Raw genomic sequence first — 19,770 nt, forward strand, 5'->3', positions numbered from 1 at the left:
GAGGGCTGTTCGAAAGAGAGATCAAGGGAGAGTCACGAGCGGATAAGACGGTGAGGAGCGGACGCGTGCGGTGGACTTCAATCCAGTGAAGTTCAAATTTCAGATCCCCACCAACCAATTAGTACCGGGTGGAGGCTCCACCCGGTACACTTTAGTACCGGGTGAAGCCTCCACCCAGTACTAAAGGCCTCCAGGTACGAGGCTTCAACCGGTACTAATGTGCAACCTTTAGTATCGGGTAAAGCCTCCACCTGGTACTAAAAGAGGTCACGAGGGGCTTCTCAGAAACTAGCCGTTAGGCTCGGTACTTAGTCCCGGGACGAATGCTGAGTTTTCTAGCGGTGGATGGTGACCATGAAAAGAGCAAAACAGCAAGCAAGCATCTAGCGGCGTGCCCCTCATCGATCGTTAGCCTCGCCATGGCGGGCGTCCTGCTCACCATCCTCGCCTTCCTCCTCGTGCTGCCGTCAGCAACGGCAATAGGGCCGGTCTGCGGCAACGCCGGCAACTACACGGCCAATGGCACCTACCAGTCCAACCTCGCCTCCGTCGCCGCCACCCTCCCGAACAACACCTCCTCCTTGCCGCAGCTCTTCGCCAACGCTACCGCCGGCCAAGGCGCCGATGCGGTCTACGCGCTCGCGCTCTGCCGCGGCGACATGACCAACAACCTCACCGGCTGCAGCGATTGCGTCGCCGGCTCGTTCCGGTACGCGCAGCGGATGTGCCCCAACGACAGGGCCGCCAGCGTCTACGACGACGGCTGCCTCGTCGGCTTCTCCAACCGTAACTTCCTCGTCCCGGCCAATAATAATGTTACGCAAGATACCAGCACGCTCTTCGAGTTCTGGAACCCGGGGAGCCTCGCCGGCAACGCCACCCTGGTGAGCGCCGGCGTCCGCGACCTGCTGGCGCAGACTGCCCAGGAGGCCGCCGCCAACAACGGCACGCCGGCGCGGTTCGCCACCGCGGTCATGGACGCCTCCGCCAGCGCCACCCAGACGCTCTACTCCATGGCGCAGTGCACGCCGGACCTCTCCGCCGGCGACTGCCTCTCGTGCCTCCGGTGGCTCATCGGCATGGTCAACGACACCACATCCGTGCGCAACGGGGGGCGGATCCTCGTGCTCCGGTGCAACGTCAGGTTCGAGACGAACATGTTCTACGAAGGCCCGCCCATGAAGCGGATCACGCCGTCGTCATCGGGCCCTCCGGCGCCGCCCGTCCCGGCTCCAACGACAGATAAGAGTATGTATGACGAAGTTCATTTCTGTTTCAATGAGTGCGCGTTTCTACTTTCCAAACGATACTGTCAAAAGATTCTTAACTGCTGATGATTATTTATGCGTTTTATCTAGGATCTGGGATCAAGCCCTGGGTGATTCCCTTGATTGTAGCACCTCCTCTAGCGATCGTTGCAATCTGTTTCATCTTTTACTGCCGTTGGAAAAGAAGAAGGAACAGAAAAGGTGGGTTGATTAGTTACTCAAATGTCGTCTTATAATTAAAAGTTACTTAATCCAATTATTAGATGGTATGTTCACTGGATAGATATACTCCACTAAAGTAGTTAAGGAGATCGAATTCATTGCACCAATCTCTATTATCATGCAGGCAATTTGAGATTACGACGAAAGCATGCTAACAAGTTGCAAGGAGGAGATGAACTAGATTGGGAGATGGAAGCAGAGCTCTCAGAGTTTTCAGTTTTCGACTTTCATCAGATACTGGAGGCTACAGATAACTTTTCTGAAGGAAACAAACTTGGGGAAGGTGGATTTGGCCCCGTATATAAGGTAAATATCAACAAATACATACATGGCCTAGTTACGAGATCAAATAGGCTATATGCCTGTCTAATATTCAGCCTGCATTCTTATGAAACTAATGATACCAGCATACCAATATAATTTCGTCATAGTATATATACTTCTTTAAATTTAGAAAATGTAGTAGTTTCAGCCATTGTTCCAACATGGGAAATGTTTTCATTCACTAGTTACCTGAGAACTGGGAATTAATTATAGTGCATAACTGCATATGAAGCAACCGTAACTGATTGTGGCAAAATACCATTGAAGAACTTCTCGATATTTTCTCTTCGCAGGGTCAGTTTCCTGAGGGAATTGAAATAGCTGTTAAGAGACTTGCTTCACATTCAGGACAAGGTTTCATCGAGTTCAAAAATGAGGTACAACTCATAGCAAAACTACAGCACACAAATTTGGTTAGGCTCTTGGGATGTTGCTCCCAAGAGGAGGAGAAAATTTTGGTCTATGAATATTTGCCAAACAAAAGCTTGGACTTCTTTATCTTTGGTAAGTATTTTCATTTTTACTTTACGTTTGATTGTTTCTAGCAGCCATCTGAGTATAGTTCACTCCTCGGTATTTCTCAGTATATTGTTTGTAACTCCTGAATGTTTGTCAAGGTGTTAGTTTCCTGTTATACTAACATTTAATTGATGCACAGATGAAAATAGAAAATCTTTATTAGATTGGAACAAACGATTAGCGATAATTGAAGGAATAGCAGAAGGACTTCTCTATCTACATAAGCACTCCCGTTTGCGTGTCATACATCGAGATCTTAAACCAAGCAACATTCTTTTGGACAGCGAACTGAATCCTAAAATTTCAGATTTTGGGCTAGCAAAAATATTTAGCTCAAATAACATTGAAGAAAGCACTACAAGGAGAGTAGTTGGTACATAGTAAGTATCATACGTATTGATGCATTTATAGATAAAATAAATCAACAGTATACAGTAATTTGACATTTGCATATTATTTTAGTGGCTACATGGCTCCTGAATATGCCTCCGAGGGGCTCTTCTCTATCAAATCCGATGTATTTAGCTTTGGTGTTCTCGTTCTTGAGATCCTTAGCGGAAAAAGGAATTCCGGTAGCCATGAATGCGGAGATTTCATCAATATCCTTGGATATGTAAGTTTATCGGGACACATGAAACATGTAAAATAATTTTGTTAATTTTGTTGTCATATCTACATTAATTATTGTATAATGAAAATCCAAAACAGGCATGGCAATTATATGAAGAGGAAAGATGGAGTGAACTCGTTGATTCTTCATTGGTAACCATGAGTCACTCAGCTGAAATGAGGAGGTGCATGAACATTGGGTTGCTATGTGTGCAAGAGAATGCAGCTGATCGACCAACCATGTTAGATGTTGTTGCAATGCTAAGCAGCAAGACTAAAATTTTGGCTGAGCCGAAGCACCCAGCGTATTTCAATGTACGGGTAGGAAATGAAGAAACACCCACTACTACTAAGTCATGTAGCATCAATGAGATGACCATATCTGTCACAACTCCTAGATAGATTTTTATGGTGCCATGTGGATTTTTTCTGAGCCAATCTATAATATAATTTTTTGAGATGTGCGATGCTCTTGTTTCATTAAGAGAATTGACCAAGGTATAGAAGTGGTACTGTGTGCATAACTTATTCTATTTTGAGCAGATTTTTCTTGAGGAAATAAAGAATAGAAAAAAACCCATAATGCATATATTTATAGATTACATACAAAGGTGGACTTATCCAATCAAACCATAGTTCTGCTTGTACCGATTTCCAAATTACAGTATTTCGGTGCCACAAAAACAAATTTGATTTCCTTAAGCTTTCTCACAAGCATAGATATTTCTTCAAATGCCTTACTAAAATTAAGGTACACAAGGCCTCATGAATATGATACACCGCATTTCTTTTCATTTACTCTGGATAGCCGTCAAGACCAGAGTTTTACCATGAACATATTTTGTTGACGAAAACTGATGTATAATTTTTTATGAACCTTCTAAATATTTGGCAAATATACAATTATATAGGTAACTAAACATCATCTACTAAAGTACTAATCACTAACCGTACATGAAGGATTGTTGAGTTTCTATAAGCCATAACAATCTGTGCTTGAAATGTGCTCTAATTTGCAACAGGTTCACTAGCTAGTTTTGACATATCAAGATGTATATAGAATGTAACCTATATAGGCACATAATGTAAAAAAATAACTGCCGAGGTCCAAGATAAAAGGTATCTTCAAATTTATTGGTTAAGATTTGCTTCTAATTTAATTATAACACTCATAAAAAATATTTGCCATACCCCAAACTAAAACTCTACATGGAGGTGGCAGTCTCCATACATTTAGGAGCGTTTTGCAATTCGTAAGTGTACAAGGCATCGTTAAATGAACTTTCATCACAAGTGGAATGTTCCCAATTTTACTCATATTTGAAGCACATAAATATTAAGTAAATACAATGATATTATCAATTTATTGTGAAAAGCATTTAAAGTATTAGTACAGTTCATTGTAGAAAGCAACTAAACTACTAATTCTATTGTTCTTGAACTCTCCAACCTTTCTCATTTGAATCATAGACAATTAAATATGTGCATATCAGTAAAAAAACAAACAATGAGGTATATTGTATATACATACTCAGAAAATGTGTGAATAGTATTGTTGTACATGCTCTACTTGCGAGACTACCGATCAGGGTTCAATTCAACCCTAGGTCTAGTAAAAATAAAAGGCCCTTCACAAAGCTATATTATCTTCAAAGTTCTACGTGTTGCATGATAAAAATGAAATGGTAACTTCTTACTTTTATAAAAAAAATTTGAGATTTTATCAGTTTCAGGGTTAACGATTAATGAAAAAAAATACAAAAACAAACAATTTTGACTACTTTGCATTGTTTTCAAAAATTACTGTCTTGGACCAATTTTTAACCATCGTACAATATCACATTAGGTCTGCTAACCACCGGCCGAAGCGAGACCAAATTCTTTCTTCCCTTAGCCTACTAGCCTGCCAAAGTCCAACTAGCCTTTGAATACTAGCCTGCTTATAGCCCAACTAGCCATGAAATCGGGCCCAAGCCAAGATCCCCCTTCTCTTTTGATTTCTTTCTAATTAAACCAACATATCCAAAAATTGATCTCTCGTTCACATGAGATGACTTGGTTCTTTTTTCTAAACTCTTCTACAATTCTAATGTATCAATTCATTCTAGTTTCATCCTGAAAAAGATCATTTTGTATTGATGTGCGCTTGTTAAGCTAAAACTTAGATGGTTAGTGTCAGATTTAACACTTTGGCATGCTTATCATTATTGAAATATTATTTTGATGGTTTTTGGTCTTATCAATGTGCTTTTGATCATTTCATATTCGGGATACCAACGCCGTACTCGTTTTCGACAATATCATATCGTTTTAATTTCTGCGAAAAGGAAAATGAAAGTGAATAGGTGATTTGGCCTTTTGCTACTTATCGTTTCCAATCATTTTCATTCATATTCTTAGCAAAGAAACTAAGGAATATACCATGCAAGTAAGAGATTACTCTTTTCTAGGCCAAACACCCATCAAATTAAGGAATTTGTCCATTGTTTGCATTTTGAAACACCAATTGTAATAAAATATACAATTTTCTCGAGTAGATAAAATGGATTTCTAGAACGAAACACTAAATACATAATCTTGGTGAGTGGCTTCCACAACTTGCATTAACCTACTCCGTCTTGCTCGTGTTTCAGAATTTTGCAACTCACAATTAAGGGTTGTCATAAGCGACAACATGGATAGTTGTTGACGCCAGATTTCGTCACTAGTAAAATCGGCGCCAAGAAGAGAGGGAATCGGAGAAGCACAGTTGGGAATCGGTCGAATGGTGCTACAGTGCGAGATCGGCCGATGACTTCTGTCTCGTTTCGAGTCGAACGTGCCGGGGTCCCAATCGGTTGCCTTTTGCCGATAAGGAATCAGCCGATTAGGAGGTTGGGTTAATTGGGCTTGTATGGGCTTGGAAAAGAATAAGAGGATAAAGGGGAGATCGGCCCATGAAGCGTAGAGTAACCAACCTAGCACGAATCGTGCTTGTAAATATTCGTTTTCTGTTTGAATTAGGGATAGAATTCTAGTCGGTTAAGAAGTCATCTGTACGGGGCTATAAATAGCTACCTTTGTAAATCTGTAATCATCAACAAATCAATACAACAAACTACTTTCTCTTCGTACTTACCTTCAAGCAGGCAACTTCGTCAATACTTTCCTCTTTTTCACGAGTTCGTGCGGGTTGGCAGGGCTGCATCAGTTTGATCTCCGGCCGATTCTGTAAGTTCCGCTTATCGAGTAATATCTAAGCTTTAACTTCGGGCGTATCGCTGTTGTTTCGTTTAGATTTATTCACTAGTTATCGATATCTGCTAGAATCATAGGTTTTACCTGTCTTTCTAGTTTTATCACCAGTTATCCAGCTAGGAATCGGTAGCTTCGGCTTCCTTCATATTCTGCTATTAAATTCATCTATTTATATGTTGCCGATTAGATCTGTTCCTAGTGTCGTTATCATAGCTTTGCGTCGATTACTCTAGTAGTTTTCTGTCTACAAGGCTACAGTGATCGGCTGCCTTATAGCCGATTTCTTTATTACGGCAAATCGGCTGATTCGCTGATAAGCTCTCCCGAGATCGGAAACTTAGCCGATCTTGATTTCTGGACCTGACACGTATTCTTCCTTGCCAATCAACAGGTCAGATTGGCTGGCACGCCGCGCGAACCGCACCAGGGCAATCACCCGAACAGGAGTTAAGCAGATTCTCCCGGGTCGTGTGTCGGACGCTGGGGATTCGGTTGACCGATTTCTAGCGACAACACACTTTTGGCACGCCCAGTGGGACAAATACAACCGCCATCATGTCGAAAGCTGCTGAAGTCTCTGAAGAAAACGTCATTGAGGTGACGGAAGCAGATCTGAAGGACGACCAGAAGGAAGAATTGGATAAATATACGGCCCAGTTCCGGAAAGCTTGCCTACAGTCTTTCAGTCGCTCCAGAAGCGGGGAGACTATCAAGAAGACTCCGTTCCCTGCTCCCCGCCAGATCACGATTTCTGAGGACTCGAACAAAATGGCCAATATGATTCAACAGTCCATTTATCACGCCTTCGTTGATCAGTCCCCAGTACTTTCAAATATGGTGCACAACGCCGTTGTCAACTCCTTCGCTGGTGGGATACCTCAAGGATACAGGGGACCGGCATATTTTCAGTCGATTCCACCAAACCAGAATTATTCGAATTCGGTTTCACAGCCGATCCAATTTTCTGTCGGGGGTTCGGGTGCTTCCTCATCATCAGCTCCTATGGGGTATAACTCCATCCAAATGTCTTCTGCACCATTCGCTCCAGTTAGCCCATCACCCTGGGGGGCACCTTCAGCCACGGCCGGTCAGAATCAATCGGCCAGTCAAGGAAGCCCTCCATTCCAGGCATCTTTCCAGGCGGCCACTCGGCTGACCGTACCGCCATACCAGCCTGTCGCTCCGGAGGTCAACAAGACAGCAGAGCTCATGCTATATGATGAAACGAGTGGCTCATTCAAACAGCCGACCTTTACTACGCAGCCGGTTTTCACTCAGATGCCACCTGCTTTCACCCAGCCTCCGTTTATTCCGCCTCCGGTTTACCAGCACGTGCCAATACCTCAGCCAACGGTTCACCAGCAACAGCCAGATTGGTCGGCACGTATTGCGGAGGTGATGCAAGAACAATTCGGCTTGAAGCCGAAAGTACAAACTTACACCTACAGAACACCATACCCGTCTACATATGACCTATTGCCGTTCCCCCATCGGTATAAAGTTCCTGACTTCACTAAATTTTCGGGGATGGATGACACTTTGACCGTAGAGCACGTGAACAGATTCATCATCCAATGCGGAGAGGCAGCTACGCAGGATGCCCTACGGGTACGGTTGTTCTCATCATCTTTGTCTGGTTCGGCCTTTCAATGGTTCACGACATTGCCGGCGAACTCGATTATCACATGGGCCGATTTAGAAAGACAGTTCCACAAATACTTCTACGCCGGGGTGCATGAGATGAAACTGTCCGATTTGACCAGCCTCAGGCAAAGAAGTGACGAGCCGATATCCTCGTATGTACAGAGGTTTCGGGAAATCAGAAACAAGTGCTATTCCCTGGCTCTAAACGACGCGCAGTTGGCCGATATAGCTTTTCAGGGCCTTCTGCCCCACATCAAAGAAAAATACGCCTCACAGGAGTTCGAGAGTTTGAGCCAGATTGTCCACCGATTGTCTAGACAGGAGGTACGTTCCTTCGATCCACGGAGCAATTTCCAAAAGAAAGTGGCGTTCCTGGAAGAGTTAGAGGACGAGGAAGACGTTGAAGTCAGACTTGCGGAGTGGATCAAGGGAAAGAAGCCGATATCATGCCCATTCGGCAAAAAGGAGCCGGAGGTGTTCGGTTTTGACACGACAAAGGCCGATAAAATATTCGACCTTCTCCTCCAGGAAGGACAGATTAAACTCTCGCCATACCATACAATACCTTCTGCCAAACAACTAAAAAAGATGAAATACTGCAAGTGGCACAATGCCACATCCCATGATACTAATGAGTGCAAAATCTTCAGGCAGCAAATACAGTCGGCCATCGAACAGGGCAGACTTAAATTTGAAGTGCCGACAAAATCGGCCAAGCCAATGAAGATCGATCAGCACCCCTTCCCCACCAACATGGTTGATACGGGAAAGAATTCACTCCAAACAAAAGTGCTGACGTCCGAATCAGCTAAAAAGAGTGGCGCCGTCGACCCCAGAAATCAAGCTACGCCTGAAGATGTCAAGGGGAAGCGGCGGATGGAGGACGACGATGGCGAATCGGAAGAGCCACGCATTACTTCCCAGTTCCTGCTCCAGAAGTATCAACGTCAGTATGAACGCTCAAGGTCCCGGGAAGAAGCAATGTGACGGCACGAAGATCACTGGAGGTGCCCTTTCTTCATCAACTGTTGGGAAAACAACCTCAGGTTACCTTCGGCCGATAATTGCCCAGAATGCAACGGTCCATATCGTGGCAATCGACCATTCAACAGGTCTCCCTCCAGTGACGGAGGGCCAGAACCGATCAGCAGGAATTGGCGCAACCAAGATGACCAGCGCCCTCCCGTGCGTGATCGGCTGGGGGGCAGAAGTGACCGATATGATCGGTCGGAAGATAGACACCATGACAGGCAGGGGGCAGGACTGATCGGCATGACCGGTCAGAAAACAAGGCCAACGTTCACAGCCGGCTCAAAGAGATGGCCGATGCTCGGGTGACAGACGAAAACCCGTTAGGACGCGAACCGGAGTGGAAACGCGCCAAGTCAGGGGGCAGACCAATAAACCCCAGGTGGTGTCCCGATGGATTGACCAAGTCTCAAAAATGAAGAATCCAACGTCTCCGCCAATGGGAACAGCAAGAGGAGGAACAACAGAGCATGACGGACAAGAAGGAAGGAAAGCCTCGGATGTGGCGCCCCAAAAGAAACGATAAAGGAGACGACGAATCGGTGGGTGACGAATTGGCAGCCGAGATCGGCATGGTTTTCATACTGCCGATGGAATTCATGACTCCCGCCGATCAACAGGATATATCGGCGATAGAAGACCAGACGGCACAGTTGGCTTTGGAGCCAATGATGGCCACGTTCGAGAAGCCTGAAGATGACGAACGACAACACATGAAGGCACTGTTCCTTAAAGGGCGTGTTGACGGCCGCCCCCTCACTAGACTGATGGTAGACGGAGGAGCTGCAGTCAACATCATGCCATACGCCGTACTCCGGAAGCTTGGAAAAAGCGATGACGACTTGACCAAGACGGACATGATGCTCAAGGACTTCGAGGGCAACGTGTCAAACGCTCGCGGCGCTCTCTGCGTCGACCTTACCATCGGCAGTAAGACCCTTCCTACCACTTTCTTTATTATTAATGGCAAGGGATCCTACAACATGCTACTCGGCCGGGACTGGATACACGCAAATTGCTGCATCCCGTCAACAATGCATCAATGTCTCGTACAATGGGTCGGTGACAACATCGAGGTAGTCAAAGCCGATTCCGCATACAGCATCGCGACAGCCGACACGCAGCAATGGAACTGCGAAACTGTCAGGTGCATATCCGGCAGAGTATGGGAGACCGATTTCCTGAAGGTCACCGATTTTGGCCTGCAGCCGATCCGAGCAGTCGGCTCCGAAGACTCAGAATAGATGGATCAGTTCGCCCGAGAAGATGGGAAGCTAGGGCACGGGTTCACGTCGGCCGATTCATTAGAGATGATAGACTTAGGCGATGGTACTAAACCAAGGCCGACTTATATTAGTGCAAATTTAGACCCAGAATACAAGTGTAAATTGACAAATTTGTTAGAGGAATTTAAGGATTGTTTTGCTTGGGAGTATCATGAGATGCCCGGTTTAGACCGATCTATTATTGAACATCGGCTACCCATAAAACCAGGGTATCGGCCGTACCAACAGCCCGCACGGCGCTGAAATCCTAAGACTCTACCAGACATAAAAGCTGAAATAACTCGACTAATCGAAGCAAAATTTATTCGGCAATGCCGTTATGCCGAGTGGATCTCCAACATTGTACCAGTGTACAAGAAGAATGGAAAGCTACGCATTTGCGTTGATTTCAGGAATCTTAATCAGGCCACACCGATGGATGGTTACCCCATGCCGACGGCCGATGTACTGATCGACGCTGCCGCGGGGCACAAGATTATTAGCTTCATGGACGGAAATGCTGGGTACAATCAAATACTTATGGCCGAAGAGGACATACCCAAAATGGTCTTCAGATGCCCAGGTCACCTTGGCTTGTTCGAATGGGTGGTGATGACTTTTGGCTTGAAGAATGCTGGCGCTACATATCAGAGAGCCATGAATTACAAATTTCACAAACTCATTGGCATTCTGGTAGAGATCTACATCGATGACGTCGTAGTCAAGTCCAAAGGTCACGAAGAACATCTGGCCGATCTACGAAGAGTGCTAGAGTGCACCACGAAACACGGTCTTAAGATGAATCCCAATAAATGTGCTTTCGGCGTATCCGCCGGACAGTTCTTAGGATTCATGGTGCACGAACGAGGGATAAAGATCAATCGGAAGACCATAGCGGCCATCAACAAAGTCGTGGCCCCGCAAAACAAAACCGAACTGCAGTCTTTAATCGGCAAGGTGAATTTCATCAGAAGATTCATATCTAATCTATCTGGGCGGATTCAGGCGTTCACACCACTGTTGAAGTTAAAGCCTGACTAGGAATTTATATGGGGAGAGGAGCAGCGCAAAGCACTGGAAGATATCAAGCAATACTTGGTCTCGCCACCAGTATTGGTTCCTCCTCAAACTGGTAAGCCGTTTAAGCTATATTTATCAGCCGATGAAAAAGCTATTGGGTCGGCTCTAGTCCAGGAGTTCGAAGGCAAGGAACGAGTAATTTATTATGTTAGTAGAAGACTTCTGGACGCTGAAACAAGATACCCTCCGGTGGAGCGTGTGTGCCTATGTCTTTACTTCTCATGCACCAAACTCAGGCACTATCTACTATCGGCAGAATGCGTGGTCGTATGCAAAGACGACGTAGTAAAATACATGCTATCGCTGCCGATCTTGAAGGGACGAATCGGCAAATGGATCTTAGCGTTGTCAGAGTTCGACCTGCGGTATGAATCGGCAAAAGCCGTCAAGGGTCAGGTCATGGCCGATTTCGTCGCTCAACACTGCGGACCGGAGATTGCCCTCGTAGAGCCGGCACCTTGGACACTATATTTCGATGGGTCATCATGTGGGATCGGATCAGGAATCGGCATCGTACTCATATCGCCTCGGGGGGCAAGCTATGATTTTTCTCTGCCGATAGAAGCCGCCGCTACTAACAATCAAGCGGAGTACCGAGCTGTATTGAAGGGCCTACAACTATTAAGGGAAGTCAAGGCCGATTCTGTTGAAATCTTCGGAGATTCCATGCTTATTGTGGATCAACTGACCGGAAGATCCGAATGCAAGGACGACGTATTAAGAATTCATTACGAAGATTGCTTACAGCTCTTAAAAGAATTTAGATCGGCAGTAATCGAGCACATCCCAAGAGACCACAACGAGGGGGCCAACAAGCTCGCTCAGCACGCATCTGGATATCGGCCAATTCTAGGTGCTATGGCTCTAGAACTCGCGGCCGATGACTGGCGAAAAGAAATTGCCGACTACTTGAAAGATCCGTCTAAAAAGGTGGAACGACGAGTACGTTTTCATGCTACTAAATACGTACTGCTCGAAGATGACCTGTTCTACCGAACGATTGACGGTGTTCTACTCAAATGCCTTGGAACAGAGGAGGCCAAGACTCTAATGGGAGAAATCCATGAAGGGGTATGTGGAGCACACCAATCGGCCCATAAGATGAAGTGGATGGTCAGGAATAATGGGTACTACTGGCCAACGATCCTCGAAGACTGTTTCAAATATTATAAGGGGTGTCAGGATTGTCAAAAGTTCGGAAATGTCCAACGTGCACCTGCATCGGCCATGAATCCCATTATCAAGCCATGGCCATTCAGGGGATGGGGAATAGACCTTATCGGCCAAATTTACCCTCCATCAAGTAAAGGGCATAAGTTTATTCTAGTGGCTACCGATTACTTTACCAAATGGGTGAAGGCAATTCCGTTAAGAGCCGTGACATCAGCTATCATGGCCGACTTCGTAAGAGATCACATTGTCTACCAATTCGGCATTCCTCAGACTATAACGACCGATCAAGGAACAATGTTCACATCGGGGGAATTTGAGGAATTTACAACCGATATGGGAATCAAATTGTTAAATTCTTCTCCGTATTATGCCCAAGCCAATGGTCAGGCAGAATCCTCCAACAAAGGGATAATCAAGTTGATCAAAAGGAAAATCGAGGAACAGCCAAAGAAGTGGCATCTATGTTTGACGGAGGCCCTATGGGCGTACAGGATGGCTTGTCATGGGGCTAACAAGTTATCTCCCTATCAGTTGGTGTACGGTCACGATGCAGTACTACCATGGGAGTCAAGGGCGGGATCGAGACGTATTTCGCTCTAGGACTAGTTAACGGCCGATGACTACTCGTCACTTATGAAAAGGGAACTTGATGATTTGGCTGGCCAACGATTGAGAGCTCTGATAAGCATTGAAGAAAACAAAAAGAAAGTAGCCAGGTGGTACGATAAGAAGGTCAAAGTCAAACAATTCTCCCCTGGGGACTTAGTATGGAAGTTAGTATTGCCGATTGGGTCGAAAGATCCTAAATTCGGAAAATGGTCCCCTACATGGGAAGGGCCGTATAAAATCGGCAGATGTGCTCCAGGGAATGCTTACATTTTGGAAACAATAGAGGGAGAAGAATTTACTAGAGCTCTGAACGGGAGGTACTTAAAAAGATACTACCCCAGTATATGGGTCGGAGCATAAGGGATTAACCATAATACGATCACACACAACCGATACAAAATGGTTCAAACACATAGTTGTCCAAATCGGCCGATGTATTCATTCAGTACGGGCGATGGGTTACACGGCCGACAAAACACAAGTCGCCCTTAGAACAAAAAATGCAATAACTAATTATTCTTCTTCTTGCGCCCCCTCTCAGTCCGATCCAACTCGTTCATGAGACGGAGGTATTCTTCTTCTATTTCTTTCATTGAAGCCTCCGCTTCAACTTGACGAGGGAGAGGATGGCTCCGATCCATGGCCGGGCGCGAAGTTCCTGCCGCCACGTCTTCAAGGGCGACTCGTGGAGGAAGCGGATGGCTCCTGTCGGTTGAAGATCGCCGGCTACCGTTGCTTTCCACAAAGTCCAAGACCACACGAGCCTCCGCGGTGACGTGGTCTCGAAGCTCGTCACGGTGAGCCCTGATCAGCTCCTTATCCTCTGATGACAATGGGTCCTCAGAATGTATGAGCTCAATGGCGCGTATGAGCTCAGGGCTAAGACGCTGAGGCTGAAACAAAGAAAGATTAAAAAGGGGCATCTTCTTCCTAAGACCTAGAAAGAGAAAGGGGAGTCAAGGCCAAGGTTTCACCTGGTTGACTGAGGAGGAAGAAGCCGATGAAGACATGGCGGAAAGCCGCGCCGACGAGAGGGATAAGAGAATAAAACCAAAAGCCAAACTGGTACTCTCGGAAGGAAGTACCTAGGCCGGTACTTATAAAGAAAAAGAGGCGTGGAAATTTGGTAGGGATACGTTCCATCGGAAATAAGAAAGGCAATAAATAGAAAGGGCGTCGTGAAGGATGGTCAAAGCAGATAGTAAATGTTCGTACAAAATAGTCAGTGTTTTACAGATTACCCAGAAGGATATCGATAGCCGCGATCGCCCAACGCCGGATCTGATCGGCAGAGTCCAGGACCCGTTGGTCTTCATCCGCTGATCCGGGGACTTCTGATGTGCTGCGGTGGAGTTTTAGGGCCTCGTGGGCCAGGTGCTGCCTCTCCCGCTTCAAATCGGCAATGACAGAAGGGAGTTCTTGGAGCCTCTTCTCTTCGGCACTAATTGCCTTGGTCACTTGCTCCATCTCCTTGGCGAGCTCCGCCCTCCGACGTTTAAGGCGGTCTATCTCACCGATGATCCCCGGGCGGGAGTCCTCCAGAAAATGGATACGCGGGTGCGCCTCTTGAGCTTGACGCTTGAACGCGTCCTCCTCTTCACGAGTCTTGGCCAGCTTGGCGCGATCGGCCATATGACGAAGGGCTCTGAAGACCAGGATCCTCATAGACTCGATGAAGGCCGCCGGCGCCAGGGCTTCCTCCGCCTCTTTTGGTACTCGTCCGCTGACGTCACTGAAGAGCTGCCGAATCGGCGAAGCATCTTCTACTAATCGGCCGATGTCCCCTTAAAGGAGGGATCGGATGCTAGCAAGTTTGGCTCGGACGTCATCAGGAACGGAACTCAAGGCGACTTGGCGGGAAGTGACTTCTTCATCGTCGGAGAGGGCAACCGCAAAAGAGAAGAGGCTGTTGTCGGGGGTGTCTTGTTCCTGAAAATAATAAAGAGGAAGAAATAAATCGGCTGAAAGTAAAAGTAAATCGGCTAAATAAAGCCGGAATATAACTTACCACTTTGAAACGAATTTCTTCATGCTGCATTTGGGAAGCCGTCATACCTTGCTCAGGGGCTTGTGCCATGGGTTCGTCAGAAGAAGAAGACTCCACGACGATCGGTGCGGTGCTTGGACCAGCTCCCTGAGAAAAGACCGGTGGTTGAGGAGCGCTTGGTGTGCCGATGGCCTGTGTCAGAGAATTGAATAAATACATTATGCAAATACCAGGGAAATTCGGTGAAATAGTACCATACCTCAACGGATGGAAGCGGGGGCGCGTCGATGGCCGATTGGGCTGCTGCCAATTGTTGGGTGTCCATGGGAGTGCTCTGTGCAATCTAAGATAATAAGGGTTAATATCAGAACAACGATCGGAGGAATGAAACTTAGGTTTACCTGAATGGCCTCTAACAGCAATGACGCGGCGGCTGCCCCAGCTTGTGCGACGACTTGGGTATCGGCATCTTTAATGGCCTGAGAGGGTGGTGCAGCTAGTGTCTCTGCCGATACGAGCATAGGAGGATCCACCGATTCTATACGGGCTCGGACTCGGCGACTGGTCTTCTTGGTAATCCTCTTCTGAACTTGTTTCGATCGGCCAGCAATCACGTCCACGGATGGAGCATCATAGCCGATGAGAGGATTTGAGGTGTATGGATGATGACTCTCTATTAGCCGTCCGCTCCGGCTGTGTGTTGGAGGAGTACGATTCTCGGCCTGAAGAAATAGTAAAACCATTAGTGCTTAGTCACGATAAGAAGAATAAAAATCGGCTAAGGAAAATACCTCGGCGTTCGGGTCGATGTTGGCTGGATCCAGAACGTTGCAGTATGCCGATGCCGAATTGCAGAAGAGAAATTGCTTCCAATCGGCCCACCAGAGTTTGAACGGCTGGACAGCAAAGGGAGCTACTATCCAGTTGTTCAGGTCAATGGTGCTGGAGTTCGGAATCCGGTCTCGTACCCGACTGTAATCCAGACCGGATGTGAGCTCATCTCTGAACTTGATTCGGCCAGCAAAATACACTTGAATCGGCAGCTGACCCATGCCGAATTGACGTGCTGCAGCAGAAGGGTTGTAGAACTCATATGTGGGGGCATCTTTCCCCGAAAAGAAGTTGGCTGGCAAGATTCCTGGCTTGATTAACTCTTCGTTGAGCTCTTCATCAAAACGGCCAGTGGTCGAATCAAAGCAGGTTGGGAGTTCAAAGATCGGGTTATCCCGCCGATAAGGAAACCAAATGGTTGCATCTTCATTAAAGCCGTTATAGAAGCATCGAAAGTACTCGGCTACCTTTGTAGCAGAATACGTGCAACCTGGGAAGGCTGATGCCGCTTCACCAAAGGACATACATCGGCGACGTTCGGTAGGGTCTTCTGCCGATTCGATGTTGGGGAACATCATACGGTCCACCCTCTGCTGAGTGATCTCGCTCATGTAAAGGTTCAGCCACAAATTGATGAACCACCAGGGTCCGCCTGGATTTCCGATCGGCTCTCCCTTGGATAGTCTGATGCCGATTTGATGGAGCATGTGGTACGCCGCCCCTAGCAAATGTTTCCCAAGAGGGACATGGTTTCCTCTGGACAATGCTTCAGCTAAAGCCTGGGTATTGGTTGACGGGCCGGCGGCTCTTCCTCAAAAGAAATGTTTTTCTAACCACATCATCAAGAAGGCCGTATGCTCCCTATTCTCAACAGACCCGATTCTTTTATTACTTCTGATGAATCCCTTCCACCTGCTGATTCCCCTTGTGTCCAACCGATGTGACGTTGCGGCTAGAAGGTGGAAGGGTGTGTCCGGGGAAGAAATGTGAAGGCCGGTCAGCAGAACCACATCGGCCAGTGTTGGGGTCATGGGTCCGTGCCCAAATAAGAAAGCATTAAGTGCATCAGACCAAAAATAAGAAGCCGCTATTACCAATGGCTCATTTTTCTCCATCTGGGATAAAGACAGGTTGATGCACTGGCCGATTTTGAGCTCCTCCCATGAGACGCTCTTCGACGCAGCTACCCGTTGGTACCACTCCCTCCAACCTGGGGTTTCATTCGGCCAGGACCTAAAAGTACCCAACCATTGATCTAAGTCCATGTCGGACAGTTTGAAGGGTATCCTGTGGGTTTCCAAATTGATAAGTTCTATTGGATCTGGGTTCCCCATAGGTCCGAGACAAACAAGGCCGGGATTTCCCGTAAGATGGATGGTAATGCGATGCCTAACTGCCTAAAAAAGGAAAGGGGAGTGTAAAGAAGTAAGAAACAGATCTAAAGTAAATGCATTGCCGATAGAAGAAGGATTCGGTATTAACCTCTGGGATGAAGTTCTGTGTGGTCGGCGTGGTCGCCGGTGCAGATGCGGACGATGAGGCCATGATGGGGATCGCCATTGGGATCTTCGATGAAGCTCCTTCTTCTGTGGATGGAGCAACGGCCGTCGCTACTACCGCCGGAGGTGCTACTTCCGGAACGTCGCGCGATGGAGAGCTGCCGGAAGGAGCCGCCATTGGAGGAGAAGGGGAAAAGTAACAGGAGGATGGCGCTAGAAGGCTTCGGCGGCAAGGGAAAGATGCTGAAGAAAGAAGAGGGCGCGCGCGCTGGGAAAGAGAGACGTGAGCTTGAAGATGAAGTGCGGGGTGAAACGCTATTTAAAGGATGCCTGAAGGAGGGTAAAAACGGAATTTTCACCGCGCCGGCGTTTCGAGTTTTTCGGGAGTAGTGGTTGTCGTGGGCGCCCGTTTCGAAAAGATTGTAATCATCAGCTGGAAGACCGCGAAACGGAAGGATGTTTTCATTGCGGCTGTTTCGGAGGGGAGGTTATAAAGAATTTCGAAGTAAAAGACTATGTTTTACTCCGAAACTGGGGGCATGTGTTGACGTCAGATTTCGTCACTAGTAAAATCGACGCCAAGAAGAGAGGGAATCGGAGAAGCACAGTTGGGAATCGGTCGAATGGTGCTACAGTGCGAGATCGGTCGATGACTTCTGTCTCGTTTCGAGTCGAACGTGCCGGGGTCCCAATCGGTTGCCTTTTGCCGATAAGGAATCGGCCGATTAGGAGGTTGGGTTAATTGGGCCTGTATGGGCTTGGAAAAGAATAAGAGGATAAAGGGGAGATCGGCCCATGAAGCGTAGAGTAACCAACCTAGCACGAATCGTGCTTGTAAATATTCGTTTTCTGTTTGAATTAGGGATAGAATTCTAGTCGGTTAAGAAGTCATCTGTACGGGGCTATAAATAGCTACCTTTGTAAATCTGTAATCATCAACAAATCAATACAACAAACTACTTTCTCTTCGTACTTACCTTCAAGCAGGCAACTTCGCCAATACTTTCCTCTTTTTCACGAGTTCGTGCGGGTTGGCAGGGCTGCATCAGTTTGATCTCCGGCGTAATATCTAAGCTTATCGAGTAATATCTAAGCTTTAACTTCGGGCGCATCGCTGTTGTTTCGTTTAGATTTATTCACTAGTTATCGATATCTGCTAGAATCATAGGTTTTACCTGTCTTTCTAGTTTTATCACCAGTTATCCAGCTAGGAATCGGTAGCTTCGGCTTCCTTCATATTCTTCTATTAAATTCATCTATTTATATGTTGCCGATTAGATCTGTTCCTAGTGTCGTTATCATAGCTTTGCGTCGATTACTCTAGTAGTTTTCTGTCTACAAGGCTACAGTGATCGGCTGCCTTATAGCCGATTTCTTTATTACGGCAAATCGGCTGATTCGCTGATAAGCTCTCCCGAGATCGGAAACTTAGCCGATCTTGATTTCTGGACCTGACACGTATTCTTCCTTGCCAATCAACAGGTCAGATTGGCTGGCACGCCGCGCGAACCGCACCAGGGCAATCACCCGAACAGGAGTTAAGCAGATTCTCCCGGGTCGTGTGTCGGACGCTGGGGATTCGGTTGACCGATTTCTAGCGACAACAATAGTTCTTTTTGATCTTTTCCTAGAGATGGAAGTGAACATGAATACATCCGATAAAAAATAACAACTACCAATTAAACATTAATATCATGATGAACATATCTCTGATCCTGAAAACCTCACTTGGAGTTAGTCTCTTGTGGTATTTTCAATGGACAGTAATTACTTCGTGCAGGATGCGAGAAATCGCAAAGAACATATGCATAGAAAAGAAAGAAGTTTTTTTTTCTATTTTGTCAATGCACGCCCATCATCTGCATAGATGTTAAATCTGGAGGCTATTGCATGCCTACAAGGGTTTTCTAAGAGATTAGTTTTCTATTGATAGGACTTCTATTGGACACTTATCATGTGTGTAAACTGAAATGATTTTAAACATTATAATGGTACAATACTAGTTCCATTATCCTAAAATTTTGATTATAAGGCAATTGTTTTGCAAAACAACAATCTCATTTGCTCATACCCTCTATCTTCACATTATAAGAAAACCATATATGACAATGAATAAGATGGCTTATGGCACTACTGACATGTATGACTATTGGTAGGTCTTGGTATTCATTGGATCACTACTGATTCATAGGGTCTGTTGGCGCTAGAAATTGGTCAACCGAATTACCAGCGTCTGACACACGACCCGGGAGAATCTGCTTAACTCCTGTTCGGGTGATTGCCCTGGTGCGGTTCGCGCGGCGTGCCAGCCAATCTGACCTGTTGATTGGCAAGGAAGAACACGTATCAGATCCAGAAGTCATGATCGGCTATATTTCCGATCTCGAGAGAGCTTATCAGCAAATCGGCCGATTTGCCGTAATAAAGAAATCGGCTATAAAGCAGCCGATCACTGTAGCCTTGTGGACGGAAAA

At 46.4% G+C, this 19,770-nt stretch overlaps 1 protein-coding gene across 1 annotated transcript; it reads left to right on the forward strand.

Moving 5' to 3' along the window:
* The first annotated feature begins 284 nt into the window (after positions 1 to 284).
* Positions 285 to 3,402, forward strand: LOC117838498 (cysteine-rich receptor-like protein kinase 10). Its single transcript, XM_034718545.2, has 7 exons — positions 285 to 1,248; positions 1,359 to 1,469; positions 1,615 to 1,796; positions 2,108 to 2,318; positions 2,473 to 2,713; positions 2,796 to 2,946; positions 3,042 to 3,402. The coding sequence occupies exons 1-7, from the start codon at positions 324 to 326 to the stop codon at positions 3,342 to 3,344; spliced, it is 2,124 nt and encodes a 707-aa protein (XP_034574436.1). The 5' UTR covers positions 285 to 323; the 3' UTR covers positions 3,345 to 3,402.
* The last annotated feature ends 16,368 nt before the right edge of the window (positions 3,403 to 19,770 follow it).

Source organism: Setaria viridis, chromosome 9, assembly GCF_005286985.2.
Source record: "Setaria viridis chromosome 9, Setaria_viridis_v4.0, whole genome shotgun sequence".
NCBI classification, from domain to species: Eukaryota; Viridiplantae; Streptophyta; class Magnoliopsida; order Poales; family Poaceae; genus Setaria; species Setaria viridis.